Source organism: Tympanuchus pallidicinctus, unplaced genomic scaffold, assembly GCF_026119805.1.
Source record: "Tympanuchus pallidicinctus isolate F22 unplaced genomic scaffold, pur_lepc_1.0 scaffold7, whole genome shotgun sequence".
NCBI classification, from domain to species: Eukaryota; Metazoa; Chordata; class Aves; order Galliformes; family Phasianidae; genus Tympanuchus; species Tympanuchus pallidicinctus.
In genome coordinates this window covers 22,441,057-22,463,848 of record NW_026294791.1, presented here as the reverse complement: position 1 = coordinate 22,463,848, position 22,792 = coordinate 22,441,057, and the positions used below count along the sequence as shown (strand labels likewise).

The 22,792-nt window shown below is 50.6% G+C and overlaps 2 protein-coding genes across 3 annotated transcripts; one reads left to right on the top strand and one right to left on the bottom strand.

Moving 5' to 3' along the window:
- Nucleotides 1–3,257: 3,257 nt before the first annotated feature.
- On the top strand, nt 3,258–10,813 carry RGS5 (regulator of G protein signaling 5). The gene is made up of 5 exons (XM_052666205.1): nt 3,258–3,398; nt 6,754–6,864; nt 7,447–7,508; nt 7,604–7,770; nt 8,033–10,813. Exons 1-5 carry the CDS (start codon nt 3,355–3,357, stop codon nt 8,192–8,194), a joined length of 546 nt encoding a protein of 181 aa, XP_052522165.1. The 5' UTR covers nt 3,258–3,354; the 3' UTR covers nt 8,195–10,813.
- Nucleotides 10,814–11,475: 662 nt separating this feature from the next.
- Nucleotides 11,476–17,067, bottom strand: RGS4 (regulator of G protein signaling 4). Of its 2 annotated transcripts, XM_052666203.1 has the most exons (5): nt 16,802–17,035; nt 15,674–15,778; nt 14,697–14,758; nt 13,741–13,907; nt 11,476–13,178 (listed from the first exon to the last, which is right to left on the bottom strand). In XM_052666203.1, exons 1-5 carry the CDS (start codon nt 16,843–16,845, stop codon nt 12,927–12,929), a joined length of 630 nt encoding a protein of 209 aa, XP_052522163.1. In that variant the 5' UTR covers nt 16,846–17,035; the 3' UTR covers nt 11,476–12,926. The 2 variants fall into 2 exon arrangements, with proteins under 2 accessions (XP_052522163.1, XP_052522164.1); XM_052666204.1 differs by lacking the exon at nt 13,741–13,907 and having other exon boundaries at nt 13,108–13,178; nt 16,802–17,067.
- Nucleotides 17,068–22,792: the final 5,725 nt, after the last annotated feature.

Sequence of the window (22,792 nt, the reverse complement as noted above, 5' to 3'; positions counted from 1 at the left end):
TTGTGTTGAAATTCTGCTTTCCACCTGCACGTTGCCAGCCTGGCTGCATCTCCTGGTGCCACCTCAGGGAACACTTTTGGGCGTATGGTCGGGGCACAGCTGTCCCCAGGCACCAGCACCCTTCACATGGCTGTGATCCCAGCAGCTGCATAGCACCCATATCCTCATGCTCTGTTGCGTGGCAAAGGAGGCAGGGCTATTGGGCTGCCCAGGAGCCTCTTGCATCCCATCCCCTGCACCAAAGCCATTCTCAGGCCTCTCACAGGGTCAAGGACCGTGGTGGTTCTGCAGCTGGGAGCTTTACGTGACTTCTGCGCTCCCATCTGGCTGCAAGCCCAGTGGCTTTCCAGGGTTTTCTTTTCTTCAACCTCCCCCTGGTCCCTGTGTCAGTGACTCGGATGGGGAGAAGAGATGGGTGCCTGGTCTCTGTCCTCCCGCACAAATGTTCACATCACCAAGCTGGTACCTCAGAGACGTGGTGCCACCAAGCAGTAATCCAGGGAGACTGATCCAGAGAGAGCCAAAGGAGATCTGTAGAGTAATTCTTAATGTAAAAGGGGACATGCAAGGTGGGCTGCTCAGGAATAGCACACACACACACCTGGAGGGGTTTGTGGCTTATGCAGCATGAAGGCTGCTCAAACATGCAGTGCTGGGTTACTCTGGTGTAAATGCATCCCAGTGCTCAGAGGTGTTATCAAAGGTGATGTGTTCAGCAGAGGAGAACAGGTGAATGCTTGAAACAACGAGACCTGTGAAGATGCAAAAATTGCATACATACAAGACAAAGAAAATAAAGAATGCATACTCTGGGAAGTTACAGGTAAAAGGCAAACTGAGGAGGTTTGAGGAAAACATCCTTAAGGCATAAACATAAATCACGAAAGTGTAAGAAGCAAAAAGCTCCCCACAGAGCCTGGTGGGGCATGACATGAGCAAGTTTTATGAGAGAGCCATCATAGGAAAGCTTAAGGAGTTGACTCATATCAGCCTCTGCTGCGAACAAGCTCACACCAGCATCGTTCCTTCAGGGACACGTGATTGTCCCAAAGCGTTGGGCTGTGTAAGGGAAAAAGTGATTTTTAACCACATTTTTAGAATGCATAGTTTTAAAAAATGGCCAGTGCCAGAGGGAATGCTCAGATGGATTGCCAGAGAGTGCCTTGGGTGAGAATTGCAGCAATCCATCCACCAAGAAGTCAGTGTTGCTAAATATGATGCTAATTTTCAGAAAGTTCCAGTGGGAACCAGGAAGCTGCAAAGCAGCAAAGCTGCGTTCTATAAAAGGCAAGTTGTTAGAAAGGAAAATAAAGGCCTGAAATAACAGAAACCAGAATAAATACGGTGCAATGGGAGATTCCATGTGGCTTTTGAGTGGGCAGCTTGAAGGCACGAGCCCATACTGCTCTTTGAGGATGTCAGTTGCTGTGTACATAGGACATGGTCCTCAGGGGGCATTGGATCTCCAAAATGCTCTCCCAAAAGGGCTCTTAAAGAAATTAAGCTGTCGTGGGAAGAAGAAGAAGGTCTGTGTATTCCTTTTAGGAAATATTTTCTTAGCACTCCAAAGCCTTGAAATGGACAAAACAAACATTTATTCCTAGACAAAGGTCTGGGGAAAACACCGGCTATTTCTGTGCAACCCTTGTTTTTGCTCAGCAGAGAGGCACCGCGCAGCATCTCCCCAGCCCCTCCTCACCCAGCTAGGGCTGAAAGAGGTGGAGGACCAGGCACAAGGTGAGGGAATAGATCTGCAGCGACATCCCTGTGTGCTCTGGGCCACTGAGATCCCCTCGGAGCAGCAGGAGGTTGGCACAGTGGGAGCTGTGCTGCAGCTGGACGGACAGCACGCAAGGTTGCTCAGCGTCTGCTGGCCAGCATCCATGCAGACCTCCTGCTCCCACAGATCCCAGCTCCCCCGGGATAGCTGACCCTGGCTTCGTTGCTGGAAATTAATGAGGAAAAAACAACTGCAGTCCCCATGACTCCACAGCCGGGCGCATGGCTTCCCGTGCGGCTCTCATGGCCCTGCTGCCCTCCTGGATGGGGAGCTGTGAGAACCGCCGTGCCCTCTGCCCGTCCCGCTCCTGGCAGCCCCATTGGGTGACAGCAGCACCTGCAGGCAGGCTGCAGAGCCTGGCACTCCCCACAGCCCTGGGACTATGGGGCTCTGGGCTGTCTCCAGCACAGGATGCATCATCTCTATGCCAATAACAGCTCAGGAACAGGCTGATAGAGCACTTGATCCTCTCAGATACCCCAGGTGTCCTTTCTTTTATCCCACTGTCATTGCAAACAGTAATTGCTAAGTCCAGCTCTCCATGCAGGCAGAGATGGCCCTGAATGTTTCTAGCAGACTTCCAGCTTTGGATTCCTACACTCAAATGTGGACACCAGTTTGTTGCACACCAGCAGGAGTTGGACTGGAACGGGGCCCAGGTCTGCCCCAGGGATAAAGAGGGGCACAGCTCTGACACAGCTGGGGAGCAGAAAACACATCTGGGGTGAGCTTAAATCCATCCAGGGCAGTTACGTTCACCCTTGCCACTTTAAGTATTGTTAAAGCACAAAGAGTTGCTTGGCTCTCCTTGCAGCATATATATGATGACTAACTAACGTGGGTCAGAAACCAGAGCAGATCATCCCCGGGGCCATGTGTGGGTGGGCACACACTGCTCTGTTCAGAATGAGAGACATCTGCAGCAGGTGTTGGGGCAGTTTTGGACCACGGGTTTGGTGCTGGGCCACCTGCAGCCAGGCTGACCCCCCAGGATACCATCATAAAACCAAACCATTTGTTATCATTAAAACATTTACTTTTTATACTTACAACTTGTTCTGGAACAAACGCTACCTATCACTCACTTGCTGATAACCACTGCCGAAACTGGAGGTTTTGACATTAATCACAAAGTTTATTTCAAAGGCAAATCCTTCTCCTAAGCACTTGATTTTCATGCAGGTAGTACTTTTGTAGGAAAAACATTCACTTGCAAGCAGCGTTACTCCTCTAAACACTGCCCCAGCCTGGTACACAAGCAAGGGGAAGCTTTTCCCCGAGCCTGGTACACAAGCAAGGGGAAGCTTTGCGGGTTTCTCCAAGCTCTGCAGCCTGGCCCTGGTGCTGCCATTCCCTGCTCTCTCCCTAGGCACACGCATTTCCCCGTGCAAGCTGGAAGAAGGGAAAACAAAATCGTGAGGCGGCTGGGCCAGCTGCGTTGGGACGGCGTTGGGGGCTGGCAGGGATCCAGCTGACTGCACTATATAGCTGTCAGAGGGAGAGCTGGGCTGCAGATCGAGTCGCAGCCATCGCGCACCCTTTTCTTGCAGCTGAGGAAGGAGAAGCGTGCCAAGATGTGCAAAGGACTCGCCGCGCTACCGCATACATGCCTGGAGAGGTGAGAGCAGCTGGTTCTGCATCACTTATGGACTGGGAGGGAAGGGATGGGGCTGCTCCAGATGCGGGTGGCTTAGAGCTTGAGGGTGAGCAGTGATGTGGCCCCAAACTCTGGTTTGGAAACCTCTCTGCTTCGCAAGGCTGCAGTGCCCCAAAAACCACCTTTTGACCCCACAGTTCCCCCATGCTGTCTCTCTGCCCGTGCCTGTGGAACAGAGGACCAGTATCTAGTCCTGCCTCCCCACCTGCCATACCAGAGAATGGGGAGCTGCTACTCCCAGGAAGCCTTAGGGCAGCTTTGTTAGTGCAGGAGCAGGCTGAGCATGCATCAAGGTGCCTGGGGAGGCTGCCAGCAAGTCCCCACAGAAAAGTTTCACTGCTCAGAGCTATGGGGCTCTGCAGCACCCGCACGTGGCAGCTGCGCTCTCCTGTGGGTCTCAGGGTTGCAGCAGTAATGTTTGCAAAGCATGGTGGGGAAAGCAGAAACGCTGTTGCCACTCTGCACCAAAACCACCTTTAACTTTAAAGTGCCCCAAAATCCTTTTTGTCTGATTATGTTCTTCTCAGCCCCCGATGACCACAGCCCTGAGCCCTTTCACGAGGCTCAGCTTTGTACACAGTGCTGTTCACCCACTCTTGCTGTCCCACCTCTGCCTGGCCATGATGATGCTCGTGGCACCGGCTGGTTGCTTTCATATCACGGGAGCATTTTGGGGCAGACACCTCCGCTTCAGGCTCTGGTGCATTACAAAACGCTTCTGGAGGGGCTCTCCATAGGTGCTGCTGGAAGAGGAGCTGCTGCATGAGGCTCCACCTGCATTCCTCAGGGCTCCAGCGACCTGGCAGCCACCCTGCTCACAGCCAGCTCAGCCCAACCCTGCTCACCTCCTGTAAGATCTCAGCCCACATTCCCTCACCCTCATGAGGCTGCCCATGCACCAGCTCCTACCTTTCTCATGCTGTCTACCGTGGAATGTTTTCTCCTGCAGTGTGTATGGGGAGGTCTTGCTGGAGGCCTGCTGGACTGGTCCCTCCTCACCCTCTCCCCCAGCACACGCTTGCTGGCCTATACAGGGAGCTGAGATGCCTGTCTGGAGGCTGCTCCTGCAGCCAGCACTGCACTGCCTCCTCTCTAACACTCCATATTTGTCCATGTGTCCACCACAGCCAGCTGCTACAGCTGCAGCTGACATTTCAAGCTGCACCGGCTGTGCAGCCACACAGCTCCCCAACAATCCCCAGGGTCCATCTCCTCACAAGGGATGTTGCATCCCACACCAGACATCGTGGGGATATTGCACTGCGATGCCACTGAGGCTCCTTGGTGGCTGCTCGCTCCTCAGCCTCTCCCACCTGTCAGGACATCAAGCAGATCCTGTCCAGAGAAAACTTTCCCCGTACAAACGGCCCCAGAAGCTTTACTGCCTGGAAGCAAACCAAGAGCTGCAGCCTTTCAGCTTCAGCTTTAAAGTCTTTGAGCTTCTTGTTTTGTTTTCTAACTTTGAGGCTCTCCTGGCCTGCATCTTGATGTGTTTGACAGAGTCCATATTTTCTCTTAATGCCTTTTGGAAGCTGTTCCTCAGACTTTTTCTTGGCTTGCTCCCACGTATTTTCACACATAACATTCCACAGTTCATTGTCTCTCCATTCCTCTCGCTCTGGAGCTTGTGAAGAAAGCCTGTTTGCTTATCGCTGCCTTTTCAGTCCCACTGTTTAGTCTTCCTGAAGGCTTGCTTGAAGAGTGGTGACACATCTACTTGAGCACTCTAGGACAGTGTCTTTTAAATAACTCTGCCCACCCACATGCCTGTGAGTGCTCAGCCCTTCTGGTTGTCCTTTTGGCAACCCTCCTCATTTCAGGAGCTTCCTCGTGCACCAATGAGGCCCCACAGCTGAGGACACACACTCAGGATGGGGAGGTCCTTGCTCCCATTCCCCATACCAGTCAGGGCACATTGTCAAGGCAGCCCCAGGTGTATCACAGCCAGACCAAGGGGTGGAGCAAAGCTAGGGCTGCTCAGAGAACAGGACAGCAGGAGAAGAGGCCATAGTACACCCCTGAGCCTAAAATATAGGGCAGGGAGCTCAGGTGGGGCTGCTGAGGGCTATCAGTGCTCATTTGTGCCCTTTGTGCCACACAGGTGTTGGCTCTGAGCCTGTTACAGGATGGGAAATTGCTGGCAAGATTTTGAGCAAGGGCCAAATGCTATCCAAGGAGCACGTGCTGCTATGTAAAGTGATGCTGACCGCTTCCATACCCACAGTACAGGTCAGCACCCGTAGCAGGGTGGTGAAGCATCATGTCCTGCTCAGACAAGGACAGATGGCTGGTCTCCTTCTCCCCTTTGTTATGCGGTCATGCTTGTGGATTAGATGTGGGTCCTGGTGACCTGCTGCCAGCACAGCCCACGTCCCCCACCCACCTGAGTCCTGGCACCTAGCTAAGCTGTGGCAGAGGTGGTGGTGCCAAGGGGGCATAGCCCCAGGGTCCCCTCAGCATGGTGAGTATGGGGACATTACCACCCTTCAACTCAGGTCCTGCTCCATCCAGGCAGGGTCTGACCTGCCTTGGAAGCACGAGGGATGGAAGCTGTCCCTGTCACTGCATTCATTTTCTGAGAAAAGCTAGTTTTCTGGCTGCGCTTCTGCTCCATGTAAGGGTTGCTGTTGGTGGCTGCAGCAGGCAGCACACACCCGTGGAGGGTGGAAAAGCAAAACAGAGAGAGATTTGCAGGCAGACCAAAAAAAAAAAAAGAAAAAAGAGTGGAAGTGAAATAGCAGACAGAGCAAGGGAACGGTTTTGCACAGAGGGCATGTGAAAATAAGAAGTGCAATGAGCCCTGGAGATGTGCAGCGTGGCCTCTGTCATCACACCGTGGTGAGGCTCCAGTAAAGCCCCCAGGGTCTGCAGGGCCCTCCCTGCTACAGGCGCAAGGCTGAGGTGCCACTGAGAGCTGAGCCATGCAATGCAGTGGGTGCATGGGAGCAGGCTGACATGGGGCAGGCACCGTGCACGGGCAGGCTGCCTGCTCACTTCCTCTGGACTTATTGCTATAGAAACTGCACAGACATCCCCAATCCATCTGCATGGCAGCCAGGACAGGTGATGCAATTATCCCAGCCACAGATGGAGACAAAACAAAGAGATCAAGCTTACAAGCTGTGGCTAATTCTGAGCATCTGGCTTGAAATGCTTCACACAGGCTCCTTTACAGCATCAGGGTCCATTTGTTCACATGTAATTAACAACATGGCTCTGTACCAGGCCAGGTGCCTGGCCACATGGCTGTGCCACTCCAGCAGCTCTGTGGTCCCTCTTGTCCCCCTGCCCGACCTGCCTCTGCTCACCTCTGCAGGGCCAAGGAGATCAAGACCAAGTTGGGCATACTGCTCCAGAAGCCTGACTCGGCCATTGACTTCATCATCCCCTACCCGGAGAAGCCGGAGAAGCCAGCCAAGGCTGTGAAGTGAGCATGGGTTTGGGTGCTGGGCAGCATGGCTCCATGGAAAGCAGCTTTCTCACAAAACTCAGTTTGCATTGAGATTACACGTTCGTTTAACACAAGTTTTGTGGAGTGGGTGGATTGAGAATCATGTCAGGAGGCAAAATAAGCCTTTAAAAGAAAAGTTAACTTAAATCTAAAAGCAGAATGGTGTCCTGGACATAGTCAATAGCCCCACTATTACCCCTAGCCCAGCCCCACTGTGAGCCTGAGCGTCAGGACATCTGAGCTGCTGGCCCAGTGCTCTTACTATCCCTCAGCACTGTCACCATCACATGTCATCCTTCACGTGGCCAAATGTTCATTTCCACTTTAAAAATCATGACTTGAGTTGTCTGACTTGCACGGATCCCAGTGGGGAGTGCTTTCCTTTTGCCCCAATTTTGTGGCACCTCGCCTTGCTGTTTCTAAACTAAGCCTCAGAGATCCTGGCGACCCATCACCCCAGTTCTCCAGAGCTCTTCACTCCATCCCTCCCCATTTTTAAGGAATGACCACCTGCTGCACGATGAGCATGAGCTACCCAGGCTTTCTTTACCCCTTCAGACCATCCCCAGAGGAGGTCCTGCAGTGGCGTGACTCACTGGAGAAGCTCCTGCAGAACCCCTGTAAGTCCCCCTCTGTGACCGTGTCCCCCCCACAGCAGTGGGGGGCAGTGGGGATTCAGGGTGCCCCAGTGCTCAGCAGTGCCTGACCCCTGCAGATGGGCTCGCCAGCTTCCGCACCTTCCTGTGCTCCGAGTTCAGTGAGGAGAATGTTGAGTTCTGGGTGGCCTGTGAGGACTACAAGAAGACCAAGTCCCCTGTGAAGATGGAAGAGAAGGCCAAGAGGATCTATGAGGAGTTCATCCAGACCGAAGCACCCAAAGAGGTTGGTGACTGCAGGGTGGGGATGGTGCTGGGAGGGGTGGGGGTTCCTCTAGCTGATGGCTGCAGGGCAGGCTGTGCCACAGCCACGGGGCTTGCAGCAGCTCTGGTGCCTTGTTTGCAGACTTAGCAGCCACCCTCAGCCCTCTCCTGGCTGACCTGCCAGGTCTGTCCCCATGACCTTTTAGTGGGATAGAGCAGGTGAGGAGATGGCACCATCCCCTCACAAACGTGAAGCTTCCATCCTTCTCACGCTCCCATCGCAGGTGAACATTGACCACTTCACCAAGGCTGTGACCATGAAGAACCTGGTGGAGCCATCGCCGAGCAGTTTTGATATGGCTCAGAAGAGGATCTTTGCTCTGATGGAGAAAGATTCCCTGCCCAGATTCGTGCGGTCGGAGTTTTATCAAGAGTTAATCAAGTAGCAATGCGGCCAGGCTGCATGAGGCAGCTCACCACGGGCAGCCCTATTGCTTCTGTCTCAGCACCTACTCCTATAGCCACTTTGCTTTCATGATGCCACCCTACAAGAGCACTTAGGAATGCTGCTAAACACCTGCCTCAGTGCTTTGGACTCTCAGATGTCCCAGTGTCTCCTTTCTTTCCCATAGAGGACCAGCTCACAGGATCACCAGGTGATGCTCCAGGGCCTGACTAGTTCAAAACACTGGCATTGTTTAGCAACCCTATGTACCAAGCTCATAGTTTCCAGTCCGCAGCTGCATCCCTACTGTCCACATGCAGCCTGGTGGCATCTCTGGGGGTGCTGCTGTGATCGCTTCTCTCTCTGGTTGCTTCTCTGCAGCAGGCATGCCACAGCGATACTTCTGCACAAACCCAAACCAGGGGCACAGGTGAGAGGAAGGAGGACTGTCATGCTGGGGGAGAAAAGAGCTGCTGGGTGAAGCCCGTCAGAGCAAATTCCAGGGAACATAAAGCAAGCAAACAGCAAAGCCAAAGATGTCATTGGAAATATGAACAATAAAACCCCATCTTCTTGAACAGATAACAAACTCTGTTGAGTTTGTGTAGCCTGCCTCTCTCTTCTGTCTCCCTCTCTCTGCCCAGGGCACGTGTTTCTACAAGGCGATCTCCTAAAAAGACCACCTCTTTTCAAGCAATCCAAATCCAGCCCGCTGTCTGCTACCAGAAGAAATTGCATCTGACGATGGGGCAAAGGCACATGCAAAAAGTAGCTGGGGCCTCATCCAGCCCCGAACCAGAGAGTCTCTGGATGTGGAATGAGCTGAGCCCCATCCCTGGGGGATCCCTGCAGCATCTGTGTGCAAGGAGCAGCAGGCAGGGACTCACTGCCTGCACCCACCTGCACTCAGACTGCTAAACTTTAGGCTATGAGGCTCCACACAGCCTCTTCAGCATTTACAGAATCGGATCAAACCTCAGTAAACCCAAATATTTACATGCTGTCACTATGGCAACGAATAAAAATACCACAGGAAGTGGGCTGCATTTTCCAGGCAGGGAGGGGATACAGGGGAAAGATGAAGGCGACCATAAGCATGATGTTGGCAGTGGCTTTTTTTTCTCCTCTCAAGCAAGTGGCTGGGAAAGTCGGAGCTGGAGCAGCAGGTGAGGCTGGCAAATCCTCTGGAGTGGCTCAAGCTGCCCAAAGATGTGGGATAACCTCAGCATGGGTGCATGGCAGGAGTAGGCAGGAGGCTCAGGAAGTGCCACCATCAGGATATCCCCACCACAACCCGCACGTCTTCATGAAGAGGTGCTACCATTTCCAAGTCTGGCATGTTTAACCTCCCTGTTCACAGCATAGAAATGCAAATCCAACCAGGCTTCTCCATGGAAAGACCCAGACCTTTAATTCCCACGAATGCTTTGGCAGCTATTTCTAGATACCCTCACGTGTTTCGCAGTTGAACACTGATGTTGACGCTCTTGAAGTTTGGATTCTACTGGAAGCTGAATGTGCAAAGAAAACCTGGGATGTCATTGGCTGCAGCAGCTCTGCGTGGGGCAGAAAAACAGGGCTGGGGTATGTGAATGCCCAAAAGAAAGCTGAAGGCCATGGAGGTGAAACAGACCCATTGGGAATCCTACCCCAGCTCGACCTCTACTGAAAATGTTGGAAACTTGCTTTAGGGGTGATGTAACAGTTCCAGCAAGGAACAGGGTGGCCATGAATTGTGCCCCCAAAGTGTTTTGGAGCTCTTGTGAAGTTGTGTTTGTGTAGAAGGCTCGTTTGGGCATGCTTACCTGGAAACATAGCGATGCTTGCACCGCATGGCCAGGCTTTCTGCAGACCCAGGAGTGTTTGCTAAGTTAGTAACAACCATCATATCTCTGGTAGCAAATGCTTCATGTATTTTGTCACTCTTGCTTTTACCAAGTTTGGCATATATATGAGCACTCTTCACATGACATTATACATCTATAACGTTGCGTCCATACTTAAGTATACACACACACATATACATACTCTTAATATTGGCATCCAGATCCAAGTCAGTCTGTGAATCAAAGTGCAGGATATGGTGCCTGGGGTCTGAGGGATAAGTAAATGGATTTAGCATGGTTCCCAACACCACCAAGGGAAACCTCAGCCCCTCACCTGCTGAAAAGAGAGGTGCATCCTCCCTCACACCCTTAGAGGCCACCCTGTGCCATTGCTCTGGCACTGTGCACTCCAAGGCCCATAGGGTGCCTGGGGACCCTCCTCTGCCATGGGGCAAGGCAACCCCATGATGCAGCCTGGGCCCCAGCACCATCCCAGCATGGGATGGCCATTGGTGCCCATGGGTGGCTGAGGGTGTCCCAGGGTTCAGCCCAGCCCCTGGCCACTGGTCTGGGCTCCCTGGCTGGGAATGCAGAGGGCCATGGCCAACATCCAAGGTTGGAGCAGGATGGGCTCCTTACAGGTCCAAGGAGCTGCTTCTCAGTTTGATGTTCTCCATGTGGTTTCCATGCTTGAAGATGCGGGATGTTGATGTACACTGAGGAACTGGTTGCATTAACCCACATTCTTGTACCACTCAGTAATCCACGTATAAACATTTATTTCTGCTACTGTCTCAATGGGCTATTTATTCTGTCTCTGTGTCGAAGGGGCAGCATCCTTACCTTCCAGAGGGCACTCCCAAAGCCCTGGCAAGCAGCAAAGTCTTCTGAGAGCTTCAGCTGTGCCAGATGTGTCAGTTTCCCAAGAAACTGGAAAAGAGAATAAAAATACCACCCCAAGAGACTAGAGCGGAGGAAATCCCTGGCGCCAGCCCAGCCTGGGCATCCCCCAGTGGGCAGCTCTACCTCTGCAGTGCTTGGGCACATGGTCAGGTTGAGCCCTGAGCTGCAGTGTGCTTCCCTCTGGAGCTGTGATGTGCAGGTGGGGAAGGGGAGATCCCAGCTGCAGAGGCACATGGGACACCAGGGATTTGCAATGAGGAGGTTCCTCCCTCCATGGGTGGCCCTGCGCTCACCCCAGCCCTGTGACGAGGGTGGGCATTTCCTGTTAGGAACAGCATGGACCCCAAAAAGCCCACCCCTACTCCCTGCCCCAAGATGATGGATGCCTCTGCGGGGGAGCACACCTGTAGGGGTTTAATGGCTGCTTCACCCTTCCCCGATTTAAAACAATGGGAGCAGAGCCACTTGTGAAATGACTTTTCAGAGGAACTTTAGTCAGTGAATTGCATCACCGCGCATTCTTTGGTTCACACAACAGCACTTTAGCAGGGACTAATCCAAATATGTTTTATTTAGTATGTATTCATTATTATTTAAATATCAATACATTTTTTTTGCAAGAGTTGTCAAGAGTTCCCAGTACCAGAGGCAAATAAAACATAGCCACATGCTCAGCTATGCTCAGAGTATTAGAAGCTCTCCATCTTGCAGCTGAACATGCAGGGTGGTATGTGTCAGCACACAAAGAAATGCAAAAGAAAGCAAATGTGAGAAGAGACGCTTTTGTGTGGGCCTCAAAGCACCTACTGGAGAGCCACAGCCTTCTGCCATGTCAGAACCCCTGTGAGGACAGTTGTCTGAGCTGGGATGCAGTGTGAGGAATGTATGGCTGTCAGAGCAGCAATTTCCAGCTAGGGAAAGACTGAGAGCTGGGGAGAGTACGACCAGAGCCCAGGAGCAGTAGTGAGGCCAGCACACCCCTTCCACCACCTTCAGGACAAAAGTGAGTAATACAACTACTGAATGACATGAATAACTTACATTAATAACTTAAAAAGCAAACAAACTAACAAAAAAAAAAAGCCTGTAATATTTCAAGTATTCCCAAGCAGTGCCTTCCCTCCTTAGCTGTTGTAGTGGTCTTAGTCCATTACAAATTGCTTCATTCAAGTCAGGACAGGCAAACCTGCGTTCAAGAGTTACTAATATCTGTCTAGAAGAGAAGGAACATGTTTCAGTTCTGCTCTGCTATAGTGTAAGAATGGTAGATTTAGTTTGGGAGTGTGAAGGGTACAATTACGTTCAAAAAACTGAACCTCCCCCCAAATAATAGCTCTGTGCAGCCTTAAAAAAAGATAAGGTCCTCAGCCAACTTCATCTAGATGCTACAGACAGGAAAAGCAGCTCGGAGAGAGCTTTCATGCAATTTTGTGTAATGATCATAGGAGACTGTGTGCTAGTCTGAAAGTGTTGATCTCCCTTCAAGAAAGAGTGGAGCTCTTCCTGTGCCTGATAGCTGGGAGCTATACAAACAGCTGAGGACCAGACCAAGTCCTTCCTTCCCACCTAAGCTCTTGCTGATTAGAAGGGGTGAGAGGTATCAGTCCTCACCACCTTGCGTGGCCTCCCTGCTCCTTGCTACGCGTCACACCATGACACCATGAGACTGTTCCCTTTGTGGCCAGCACTAGGTGTGAGTGTGTGTGCCCCTTCCCTGCTGCTCCCACCCTCCTGGGCTCAGTGCTTGTCAGAAATGGACCCACAGTGACCTCACTGCGCTCTCACATCAGACAGACCCCAGGGCTCCTACACAGTCGGAGTCGGAGGGTTTGCTACACAAACTGAGCCTGGTTTGGGTTACAAATGCTGGCTGCTGCATGACACGGGACACAATGGGGACATTAGACAGCTACTGAAGACAGCTCTGTTGCTTCATGCCAATGAATGCTTTTGCTGCCATATATTCCTACGAGAGCCCAGCCTGCTCCTGACCTCACTGCAGGTTCAGGCACACTGGGAGATGATATTAGAGTTACAGTCTATGGCATGAGCCTGGGCTCTTTTGCAGTTTTCGGGCCCACAGCCAGCTGTGGGTGGGCTGACCAAGTCCAGGTAGTAGGGGGACTTGAGGAAACGGCGGTAAGAATCCTTCTCCATGAGGGTGAATATTTTTCTCTGAGCCTCATCAAAGCAGGACAGTGTAGGCTCCAGCATATTGTGGCTCGTCTTCTCCCGTGTGCATGAATCCAGGTTGACCTGTGGGCCAAAGGGACAGCATAAGTAGCATCTGTCCCAGGAATGGTTAGCATATCCAAGTGCCTCCTAACTCCACCAAGTAAACTTAATCTGTCCGTGTGGGCAGTGGTCTGAAATGACCCTTGGACACCCTGTAGCCTTCAAATAATCCATGCAGATGGACACCAATGCATCTCTTCTGCTAGATGAATTGTCAGGGCAGACTGACACATGCTCCTCTGGGATTCAGCCCGGCACCAACCTCAAGCAACTTCATGAGGAGGTGGAACACTGGGAATCAGCATCCTCCTGGGCTTTTCCCACCTGAGTGTGCATGTGGGATGGCCACATAACTAGACCCACTTTCTCTCTATCCAAGTTAAATATTAACACAATAAAGATGACACTATTTCCTTGCTAAGCACAAGAGAAGAGGCACTTTTCAATTCTTGTGAAACTACCAGAATTCTTTTCCCTATTTCTGGCCTGGTTCAGGACCTGGAGTCTATGTCATGTATAATGTCGTGTGAAGGGTGCTCATATATATGCCAATCTATGCCCAAAAAATATTCTGTGCACATACCTCTTTTGTTGCCTGCACAGAGATGAATTCATCATATATCTTCCTGGCCTTGGGGCTGAGCTTGGCTGGTGACTTGGTTTTCTTGTAGTCCTCACAACTGACCCAGAACTCGATGTTTTCCTCACTGTACTCAGATTTGAGAAAAGCACGGAAAGCAGCCAGACCTCCTACAGATCATGGAGGAAAATATATAGGGTTTATAGAGGAAAATCAGAGCAGGTAAGAGCGTAATTTCTGGGTTTGGTCAACACATATGAACACCATATGCCTCAGCAAACAGCAGTTCTGGATTACCCTTGACTGAGCAATTCCTTTCCGCTGGCAACAGCTCCAGCCTCCACAGCAGCAGCTCGTGCAGGCCAAAGGAGGCTGGAATTCAGGCAGGTCCCACTGGGATGTCAGACGTGGGTCCTCAGCTGCCTGCCCCCACACTGTGACCCTCAGTGGCTCAGCCAGAACACAAGCAACTTGTATGATCCCAGAAGGACCTGAGGAGCCAGCTAGCATATGCTGCAGAGTCTCAGGCCATGGGAATGGCGTGAAGGAAACCTCAGGGGCATCAGTGTGGTCTGGAACTGATAGGAAGACAAAGTCTCCCATGGAGACTCAGCTGGAAATAGCTTCTCTGCTTTCTGCCTCTTGTTTAACCCAATGTTAAAGACTGCGTGCTGCAGTCTTGCTGCTCCTGAAATCATCTGGCACAGGAGTGGAACAGTTGCCCTCACAAAAGGGACAGCCTAGCAGTCAGCCAAAGCGCCGCTCTTGATGCCCCTTGGATCTCACATACAGCACCCTTCACCACCCCTCCCAGAGGCCAAAGGAGCTACATCGTGCTGTTAAAAGACACAAGATAACACCCCATGCCTCTTAGGACTGCTAGGCATGTTGGCTGCTGGCAGGACCCTCAGCATCTCCTCCTCAGCATCAGCATCAGCAGAAGGAAACTCTTTACTTACTGTCATGATGGATCAAATTTTCCAATGACTCTGCCCACTTTTTGACTTCCTCTTGGCTAACCCTGTCAGGAGAAAAAGGGAGAATCATAGAATCATTGAAGTTGAAAAAAACCGCTAAGAAGATCTAGTCCAACCATCGGCCCACTCACAGCATGCCCACTAACCACATCTCAGTGCCTCATCTACATGGTTCTTGAGCACCTCCAGTGACAGTGACTCTTCCCTGGGCAGCCTGTGCCAGTGCCTCCTTTCAGGTTGGTGTAGAGAGCAATAAGGTCACCCCTGAGCCTCCTCCAGACTAAACACTCCCAGTTCCCTCAGTCCCTTCTCATCAGGTTTGTATTCCAGATTCTTCATAGCTTTCTTGCCTTTCTCTGGACACGCTCCAGGGCATCAATGTCTTTCTTGTAGTGAGGGGCCAAACACTGAACAGAGCACTTGTGGTGTGGCCTCACTAGAGCTGAATAGAGAGGGATGATCACCTCCTGCTCCTGCCAGATGCACTATTTTTGATACAAGCCAGGATGCTGTTGACCTTCTTGGCCATCTGGGCACACTGCTGGCTTATATGTTCAGCTGAGCATTGACCAACAGCCCTGATCCTTTTCCTCCACACAGCTTGCCAGCCACTCTGCCCCAAGCCTGCACCATTGCATGGGGCTGTTGTGACCAAAGTGCGGCACCTGGCACTTCATCTTGTTGAACTTCGTCCCATTGGCCTCAGTCCAGCGATCAGCCCATCCAGATCTCTCTGTAGGGCCTTCCTACCCTCAGGCAGACTGACACTTCCTCCCAGCTTGGTGTCATCTGCAAACTTATTGAGAGTGCATTCAATTCTGGATTCAAGCACACAGGAGTTCAGGAGGCACTATGAAGCAGCAGCAGCAGCAGAAATGCTAATGACTCCATCTCACTGCAGGAGTAAACAGCACATTGCAGCCAACCTTTGCTCAACTGCATGGCAACACGGCTCTTACCTCTGGCTTGGTGATACTTTCTCCTTCTTGCCCTGTGGAAAGCCATAGTCACAGGAGTCTGACTTCTGCAGCAAGACACCCAGACGATGCTTCATATCCTTGGCACTGAAAGAAACAATTCAAGAATGACATGAGAATAATGCACTATGACTCCCTCTGCAGCCACCTTGACTGCAGTAAGCTTGTTCAGCACTGTTTGGTTAGATCAAAGCAGGTCACAGCCAGTGACTCCAGTGCTGACTTTTCACTCCTTGTTTCATTTGCTAGACAAAATACAGCAAAGTCAAAGTGTTCATTTCTCACTCTCAGCAGCATCATCTTGCTGAGCTCCTCAGCCTGCAGGGAGGGCTGGCAAAGGGGGAGAAACGGTTGTATTACTACTAATTGTTTACACTTAAAATATTGTGATAGAAAAATATCACTAAATGTGCTGCTTCTCCCTGAACTGACTTGCCCAGCTACCAGTGTCTGATTCTATGCTTACTAATGCCTTCCTACAGGAGGGTGTCAGTATTATTTGTTTCCAAAGCCATGTTGAGCAGGCAGCCTTTTTCCCCAGACGACAGCAGGCGTACATACTGGGCTGTGGGGCAGCTCATGGTGCTGGGGGTGCACAGGCAGCTCAGCCAGCACAGGGGTGGCCTGGCCAGTGCCACACATGGGGCACAGCCACCCCACATCAGCACCTGTCTCCTGCTCCTGCAAAGTTTGGTTTCTAACTTGGGCTGTGTTCTGGGGAATGAGCCCCAGTTGTTGTGAAATCATGTCTGCATTGCTTCCTCCTCAAAGAAATCAAGAAAAGGAAACTCACCAGAGATAGAGCGCTGAAAGCAGAAAAGGGGTAAAAGCTTGCGGCAGAAGCAGATGACAGGAATATCAAGGCAGAGCAATGCTGCAAGCTGTTTGTTTTGCTGATGGGAAGGACGGTTGTGGCATTCCCACAGCTCAGTACAAATCCCTTAGGCAATTCTGTTTCTGACTAACAGTAAAAAGCCCGTAAACCATCATTTGTATCTAATCTTACAAAGGAATCAGAGCCAAATCTGCCACTTCTGCCTCAGACACAAAGTGCATCAGCGTATCTCCAGGCTAACAAGACCACGAGAGATGCTCAGAAATAAACAGTACCTTTTTAAGCAAGTGGCTGGCAGTGCAGCGAGTCCCTTGCACATCTTGCTCCCAAGGTCAGGTCTGTATTCCAGGAAAAAGAATAACCACAAGGCAGGAAGCAGCAGGGGCTGCGCAGGTCCTTTGCTGGCTGCAGAATTCGGTCTGCCTGTGAGCCAGCTGCTTGGCGTGGCTCTGTTTTATAGCCTAGCCCAGCCAGCCCAGCAGAGCTCAGTGACCCAGTCAGCAGCCAGCATAGCAGCTGCACCGTCCCCCTTCTGCCCACCCAAGAGGAAGAGGGTGACGTATAAGCTGAGACAAATGGCTGAGTGGGACTGAAAATCTTACCAGAAATGAAGCTGGGTGGCTGCAGAGATGGATTCTTTGCAAAGGATGGAAAAAGCTCCAGGGGCTTTCCCCTGTCTCAAAAGATGAAATGGTGCAGATAAAAGCTGGGGGAAGATTTCAGAGGGGAAAGGGTCAGGGGAATCTGTTCTGTCAGTTCCTTGGTTCATTTTCCCATTCTTTTTGGAGGAACCTAGTGAAAATAAGGGACAAGAATTCAAAACACCATAGGTTCCCACAGCCTCAGCAAATGCAGAATCTGGAGCTGTGAGGAAACAGGAATGTGAATTCACCAGGGAACTACCCAGGCAAATGAGACTGGGTACTTTCGTTCTGGAGGCGTGTGGATATATGCCTTTGATCAGGCTGAAAAAAGAGGTCTGAGGAGCACATCACCACTGGAATACAAAATGAGTTAGTCCCAGAACATTTATATTTAAGGACAGCTCGTGCATATGTGTAGGAAAAAAAAGATGAGACATTGAGAACATGGCTGCCTTAAATATACGGGTATCACTAACACCTCACTTCTTCACCTGCATTTGCCCCCACTCAAAAACCAGACCTTGCTACTCAGTGTGTCTGAGCACCAAGGGGAGAAGATTCATCAACACACTGGGCATAGCAGTGCCTCCTCGGAGGGGACTTCCTGGCAGCATTGAGGCTGCTCTGTGCTAAAGTATGGATGCACCACACACCTGGGCATGGGGATGCTTGGCTGCACTGCTTGGTTTTGGTGTAGTTCTGAAGCCGAGTTGAAGACTCCAGCTGTGCCACTTCTCCTCACCGCCAGGAGGGTGCAGAAGGCAGAAGCAGGCTGAAGCACCCCTCTGGAAGCAAGAGCTGGCTGATACTTACTGAGTTGCTGCTCAGCACAGTCTACCATCTTAGAAGAGGGTGTCATGCACCATCATGAGCACATGCTGCTCCTGTGAAACAAAGCAGCTTCAAGTCAGCAGCAGGCTGTCTGCCCACGTTGCCCACTGCTGGGCTCCCTCTCCCCAGGACATTTGAAATACTTTGCCCACAGCCTGGAAAAGGTGTAGGGTAAGCTCTTCCTCCCATATCTCTGCAGCCTCCAGCCTGCAGCGCAGAAGACCCAACTCCTGGACTAGCTTACCTGCCTTGGCACACTGCATCCTCTCCGTTTGTTACCTGCACTGGATGTTCACAAAGTGAAGCATTAAATGCTCCAATAAACCTTAAAATGCTTTTGTTCTAATGTGACTACTGCCAGACCTGAGCTGTGCAGTTCCCACACTGTTTGGACTAAAATTTAACTGTAGCACAAGGCACTGTCATACTTCATCTGAGTGTTGGTGAGCCAACGGCACTTGGGTGGGTCTGTGGGGGGTGACAGAGCACTGCAGAGCTGGTGCCAAAGCTCTCTGAGGTATCCTGTTTCAGAAGTCAAAGAGCAGAATATGGCCAAGGAGAAAAATCTGACTTAATTGAGCAATTTAAAGATGTAATTAATTTTAATCTTACACTTGCGAGATTCTACTGCTGCTAGCAGACTGTAGCACACTCATGCTTGCTAAGCCAGGGAACCTGTGTCCAGGACACAGAAATTCTGCAGTTTTTCTGCAAAAAGGGGGTATTCAGAAATTTAGGAATCTTACACCTTCTTTATACAGTAAGCACATTTCCTGTGCAGTTCTCAACATTCACTTACCTTCTGGATACCCCAATTTCTGTTTGAGCAGGCTGTGAGAACAAGAAGCATTTTCTAACACTGCCAGCACAACAGACAGCAATTAAGAATTAGCCAATTTGCAATTAAGACCACCTTCTCCAGACTGGGCATGCAGACTCCCAGAATTTTGCAGCATTCAAAACTTTGCTCTTTCCAGCTCATTAACACATGCTTGTTCAGTCTGTTCCTCCTGCCAGGAGCGTGGGTTTGTGTTGTGTTTCTCCTCCCCATTGTGTTTCCCAGCTGTTGAAGTTCAGTATCATCTTAGCTGCTACAGATGGTCCCCAATGAGAAATACTTCCTTCTATCTGTTCCTCTTACCCTTGTATGAGCTCTTTTCTCCCAGCACACAGGTAGGGCTGTTCTTGATGCCAAGATCTCATCCCTGCCAGGTGCAAGCATGGCAGCTCTTGTGTGTGCCATACAATCTTTGCTTGCCTTGCCTGTGGACAGAGAAGGGTGGGGAGGTCAGCAGTGAGGATGGGCAGGGGGTGTGAGGCTAGGGGCTCCCTGCCAAAACATCTCTAACAAATACTGCCACAGCCTTGAAACGTGATGCTGTCAGAAGCGAAAAGAGCCTCAAAAAAACTAAGTAAATGCCAAGGAATTCCTCACAGTGGCCTGGTAGATAGAGCAGAGCTTTCCCTCCTGCCACTATTGCTAGGGAACAATCCATGTACGTGCTCATCCACCTCCCCCACTAGTGTGTGTGTGGGATGCATCCCTCAGCTCACAGTGCAGGATGTGTCCCTTAGCTCACAGCACAGGCCGTGGGAGGAGGCTGGGAGCATAGCAGTACTGCTCCTGTGGTCATTGCCCAGACTCAAGCTACCAGAGGCCATTGCCCTCCCAGCAGCACAAGGCTCTTTCCCTGCTGTGCCTTGCTGAGGCTTGTACAGGCTGGATATCTCTTTCTGCTGTTCCTGCTGGTCTGCCAGTCTCCTCAGGACTGCCCTAGCATGTCTCTGAGCATCCCCATGGCAGTATGTCTGCTCCCTGCCTGCAAGCACTCTCTTGCATGGAATCCTACCCACCACAGATTCCTTCTCCAGTATTGTTGTCAGTGAGTAAGACTGTTCTGCTGACAAGGACCAGATCTTCTCCACTCACATGCATGATTTGATTGAATTACCACTAATGACCTGGGAAGAAGGTGCCCTGGAAGGACTGTTTGGGTGTGAGTTTGGTTGAGTCAACTCTGTGTGTGCCTACATCTGACACTACAAACAGCCATGTTTCCTGTCCTGGGGTTCTGCCGGCGTCTGGCTTCTCTCAAAGATGCATGGAAAAGCCTAATTTGTCTCCATCAGGTCCCCCAGCCAGCACAGGGATTCCTAGAAGTGGCATTCCACAGCACAAAGAAACAGAACTGTCCCATGTCTCTGCAGTGCAGTGCCTGACTTCATGCATGACTGCAGTCACAGCCCTGGGAAGCAGCCCAAGGCAGCCTGTGCAGGGAAAGCATCCATTCCCCAATTAGCCCTGACGAGAGCCATGACTCACCCTGCTGCCACATGCTTCATTCGCTGCTCACACGCAGAATTTCTGTGAGTGGATTTATCTCCAGGCTGACCCAGTCACCTCTTTGCTTTTCTTGTCTACGATAAAATGAACTTTTAAAGGCGATGCAGCTTTGAGTTGTTCTGTTGAGCCTGCACCTCTCTGAAGTGATGCTCTGTAGATGTTGGCTTATTCACGAAGCAGGCTCCATCTTCATAGACTTTATACAACCAAAGAAGCAACTCATTCAATGTTCCCACACTCCCAAGTATTTCCTATTATGTACTACTCGTTTAGGGTGGTGGTTGTTTTGGGGTATTGCTTTTTCTTCAATCCTTAGTTTCTGGGTTGCCTACTTCTATTGCTATCAAGAAGGCTGAGAAAAATCAGAAAAAAATACTTAAACTTGTAGCAAATGAAGAATTTTGTTCTGCCCAAACAGACTTTTTTTCTCCTGGTTTGGGTTTGCCAATGAAACAAAGAGTTTTTTGTCTGACCATTGCTCTTGTTTCTGGGCATCAAACAGCAGAAAAAGCTGCAGTTTGAGTAATTTGCCTTCCAGTTCCCAGATCTCCATCTCATCATCCATTGTGATTAACAGCCCATTAAACATTTCCTCTTGATCACTCAGAAAGTTTTGAATAACACTGGACCACAAACCAAGCTACCATATGCCTCTTCACTGATGCTTTCCAAATACTAAAAACACTTTGAAATGTCTCAGCCAGTTTGAGTCCATTTAATATGGATTTCATGGTATTTTAACCCAAATATTGATAGCAAGTCAGACTCATTTATAAATCTGTTTTATCACCACATCTGTCTCAGAAAAAAAAGCACTATTAGGTTCATTAGAAAAGGTCTGTTTTTTTCCATTAAATCATGTCAGCTGGTATCAATTACATCACCTCCTTTTCAGATGGGTCTGCTATCATCTGTGCTACCAGTGTTCCTGCACTGATCAAAAGGTTAATAGCTTGGTGACTACATAGCTCCTCTGCTTGCTGGGAAATGCCCTACCAAGGCAGCAGCAGTGAGACGCGAAGGTGGGACAGCTCTGATTGGATTGTTGGGTTTGGAGGGGACCTTTAAAGGCCATCTGGTCCAATTTCTGCACTGAACAGGGGCACCTACAGCTCCATCAGGTGTTCAGAGCCCATCTAGCCTGACCTTGGGTGCCTGCAGGGACTGGGCACCACCACCTGTCCAAGCTGATGTCCAGTGAAGGACACTGGTCTGTGTGCAGCTCCCTTGGGCACCTCGCACTCATGGGCTGTCTGCTTCATGTGAACGTAACCGAGGATGCAGAGGAGGCAGAAAGTGAGAAGAGAGAGCATGGCTGCATCACAAATTGTGAGCACCAGCTCCTTTACAAACACTCCCTGCTCTTCCTGCGCCTTGGCAACCCAGCTGTGCAGGGACTTCTTGTCTACAGCTTTGAAAAGCTTGACTTTTTAACATGGCTGAGCTATCTTCTGCTGAGGTGATCACTGGAGGATGTGAAGTTACAGCCTACATCTTTTATGGCTGCATATCTGGCGAGATCTGCAGCCTTGATCTTCCTTCCTCCCTTCCTTCCTCTCCTGTTATCTTTCCAGCAGCAGCAGAGCAGGATTAGAGCTGCCATACCTTGGAGGCCCACGCCAGGGAATGAGGACACAGCTTTGTTCAGGAGTGCAAAGCCCCGGGGATACTTTGTAGTGAGGTCACAGCTGCGCAGCCACAGCTTGTTGCTCACTGCTCCAGTCACAGGTTGGATGTTTAATTCTCTAAGCGTGCTTTCAAACAGCGCTGTTTGAAAGCAGCAAGCATCTGTCAGTGCCTGCCTCAGGGGTACACTGGCAGGCACTGACATCTAAAAGGTGATGCCTGGCAAGTCTGTGGGTGGGGATGCAGAGTGTTTGCAGTCTAAGGGAACACAGAAGCAAGGATAGCACCTGAACCAGAGGAGCATCTATTCAAAAGCATTCTGTGATGCCAGGAGAGCAGCTCTAAAAGGTGTCAGCTGTCAGTGGGGCAATAGGCTGCTGGCTGAGGAATCACAAAGAGCAAGCAGTCAAAGGAGAGGGCACGAAAAAAAGCTGATCCCAGCCTGAAGTTCCTCAATCTGTGTCTTGGAGGCGAATCAGACAGGATGAAAAAAACTGCAAATGGTAAATGTTCAGTGCAGCAAAAATGTGGAAATGCAGCACTGAGGCTGGTGGCACAGAAGGGCACATGGTTTGTCACAGACATGCAATGACTACTAGAAAACAGCCACTGCTTGATGAGCTGTTTTCCAGCACCTCTTGTTTAAAATGCTTGTTACAGCTGCACTTTACAGCAGATCTGAGCTCCACTGTGCCACAGAAAATATATGGAGAAAAGCTGTGAGCAGAATTCATGGCACACGGTGCTCAGCTGTGCCAGGCAGCTGATGCTCACAGCACCATGCTGAGAGCAACAGCAGTTAAAGCTTTCTCATTTAGAAA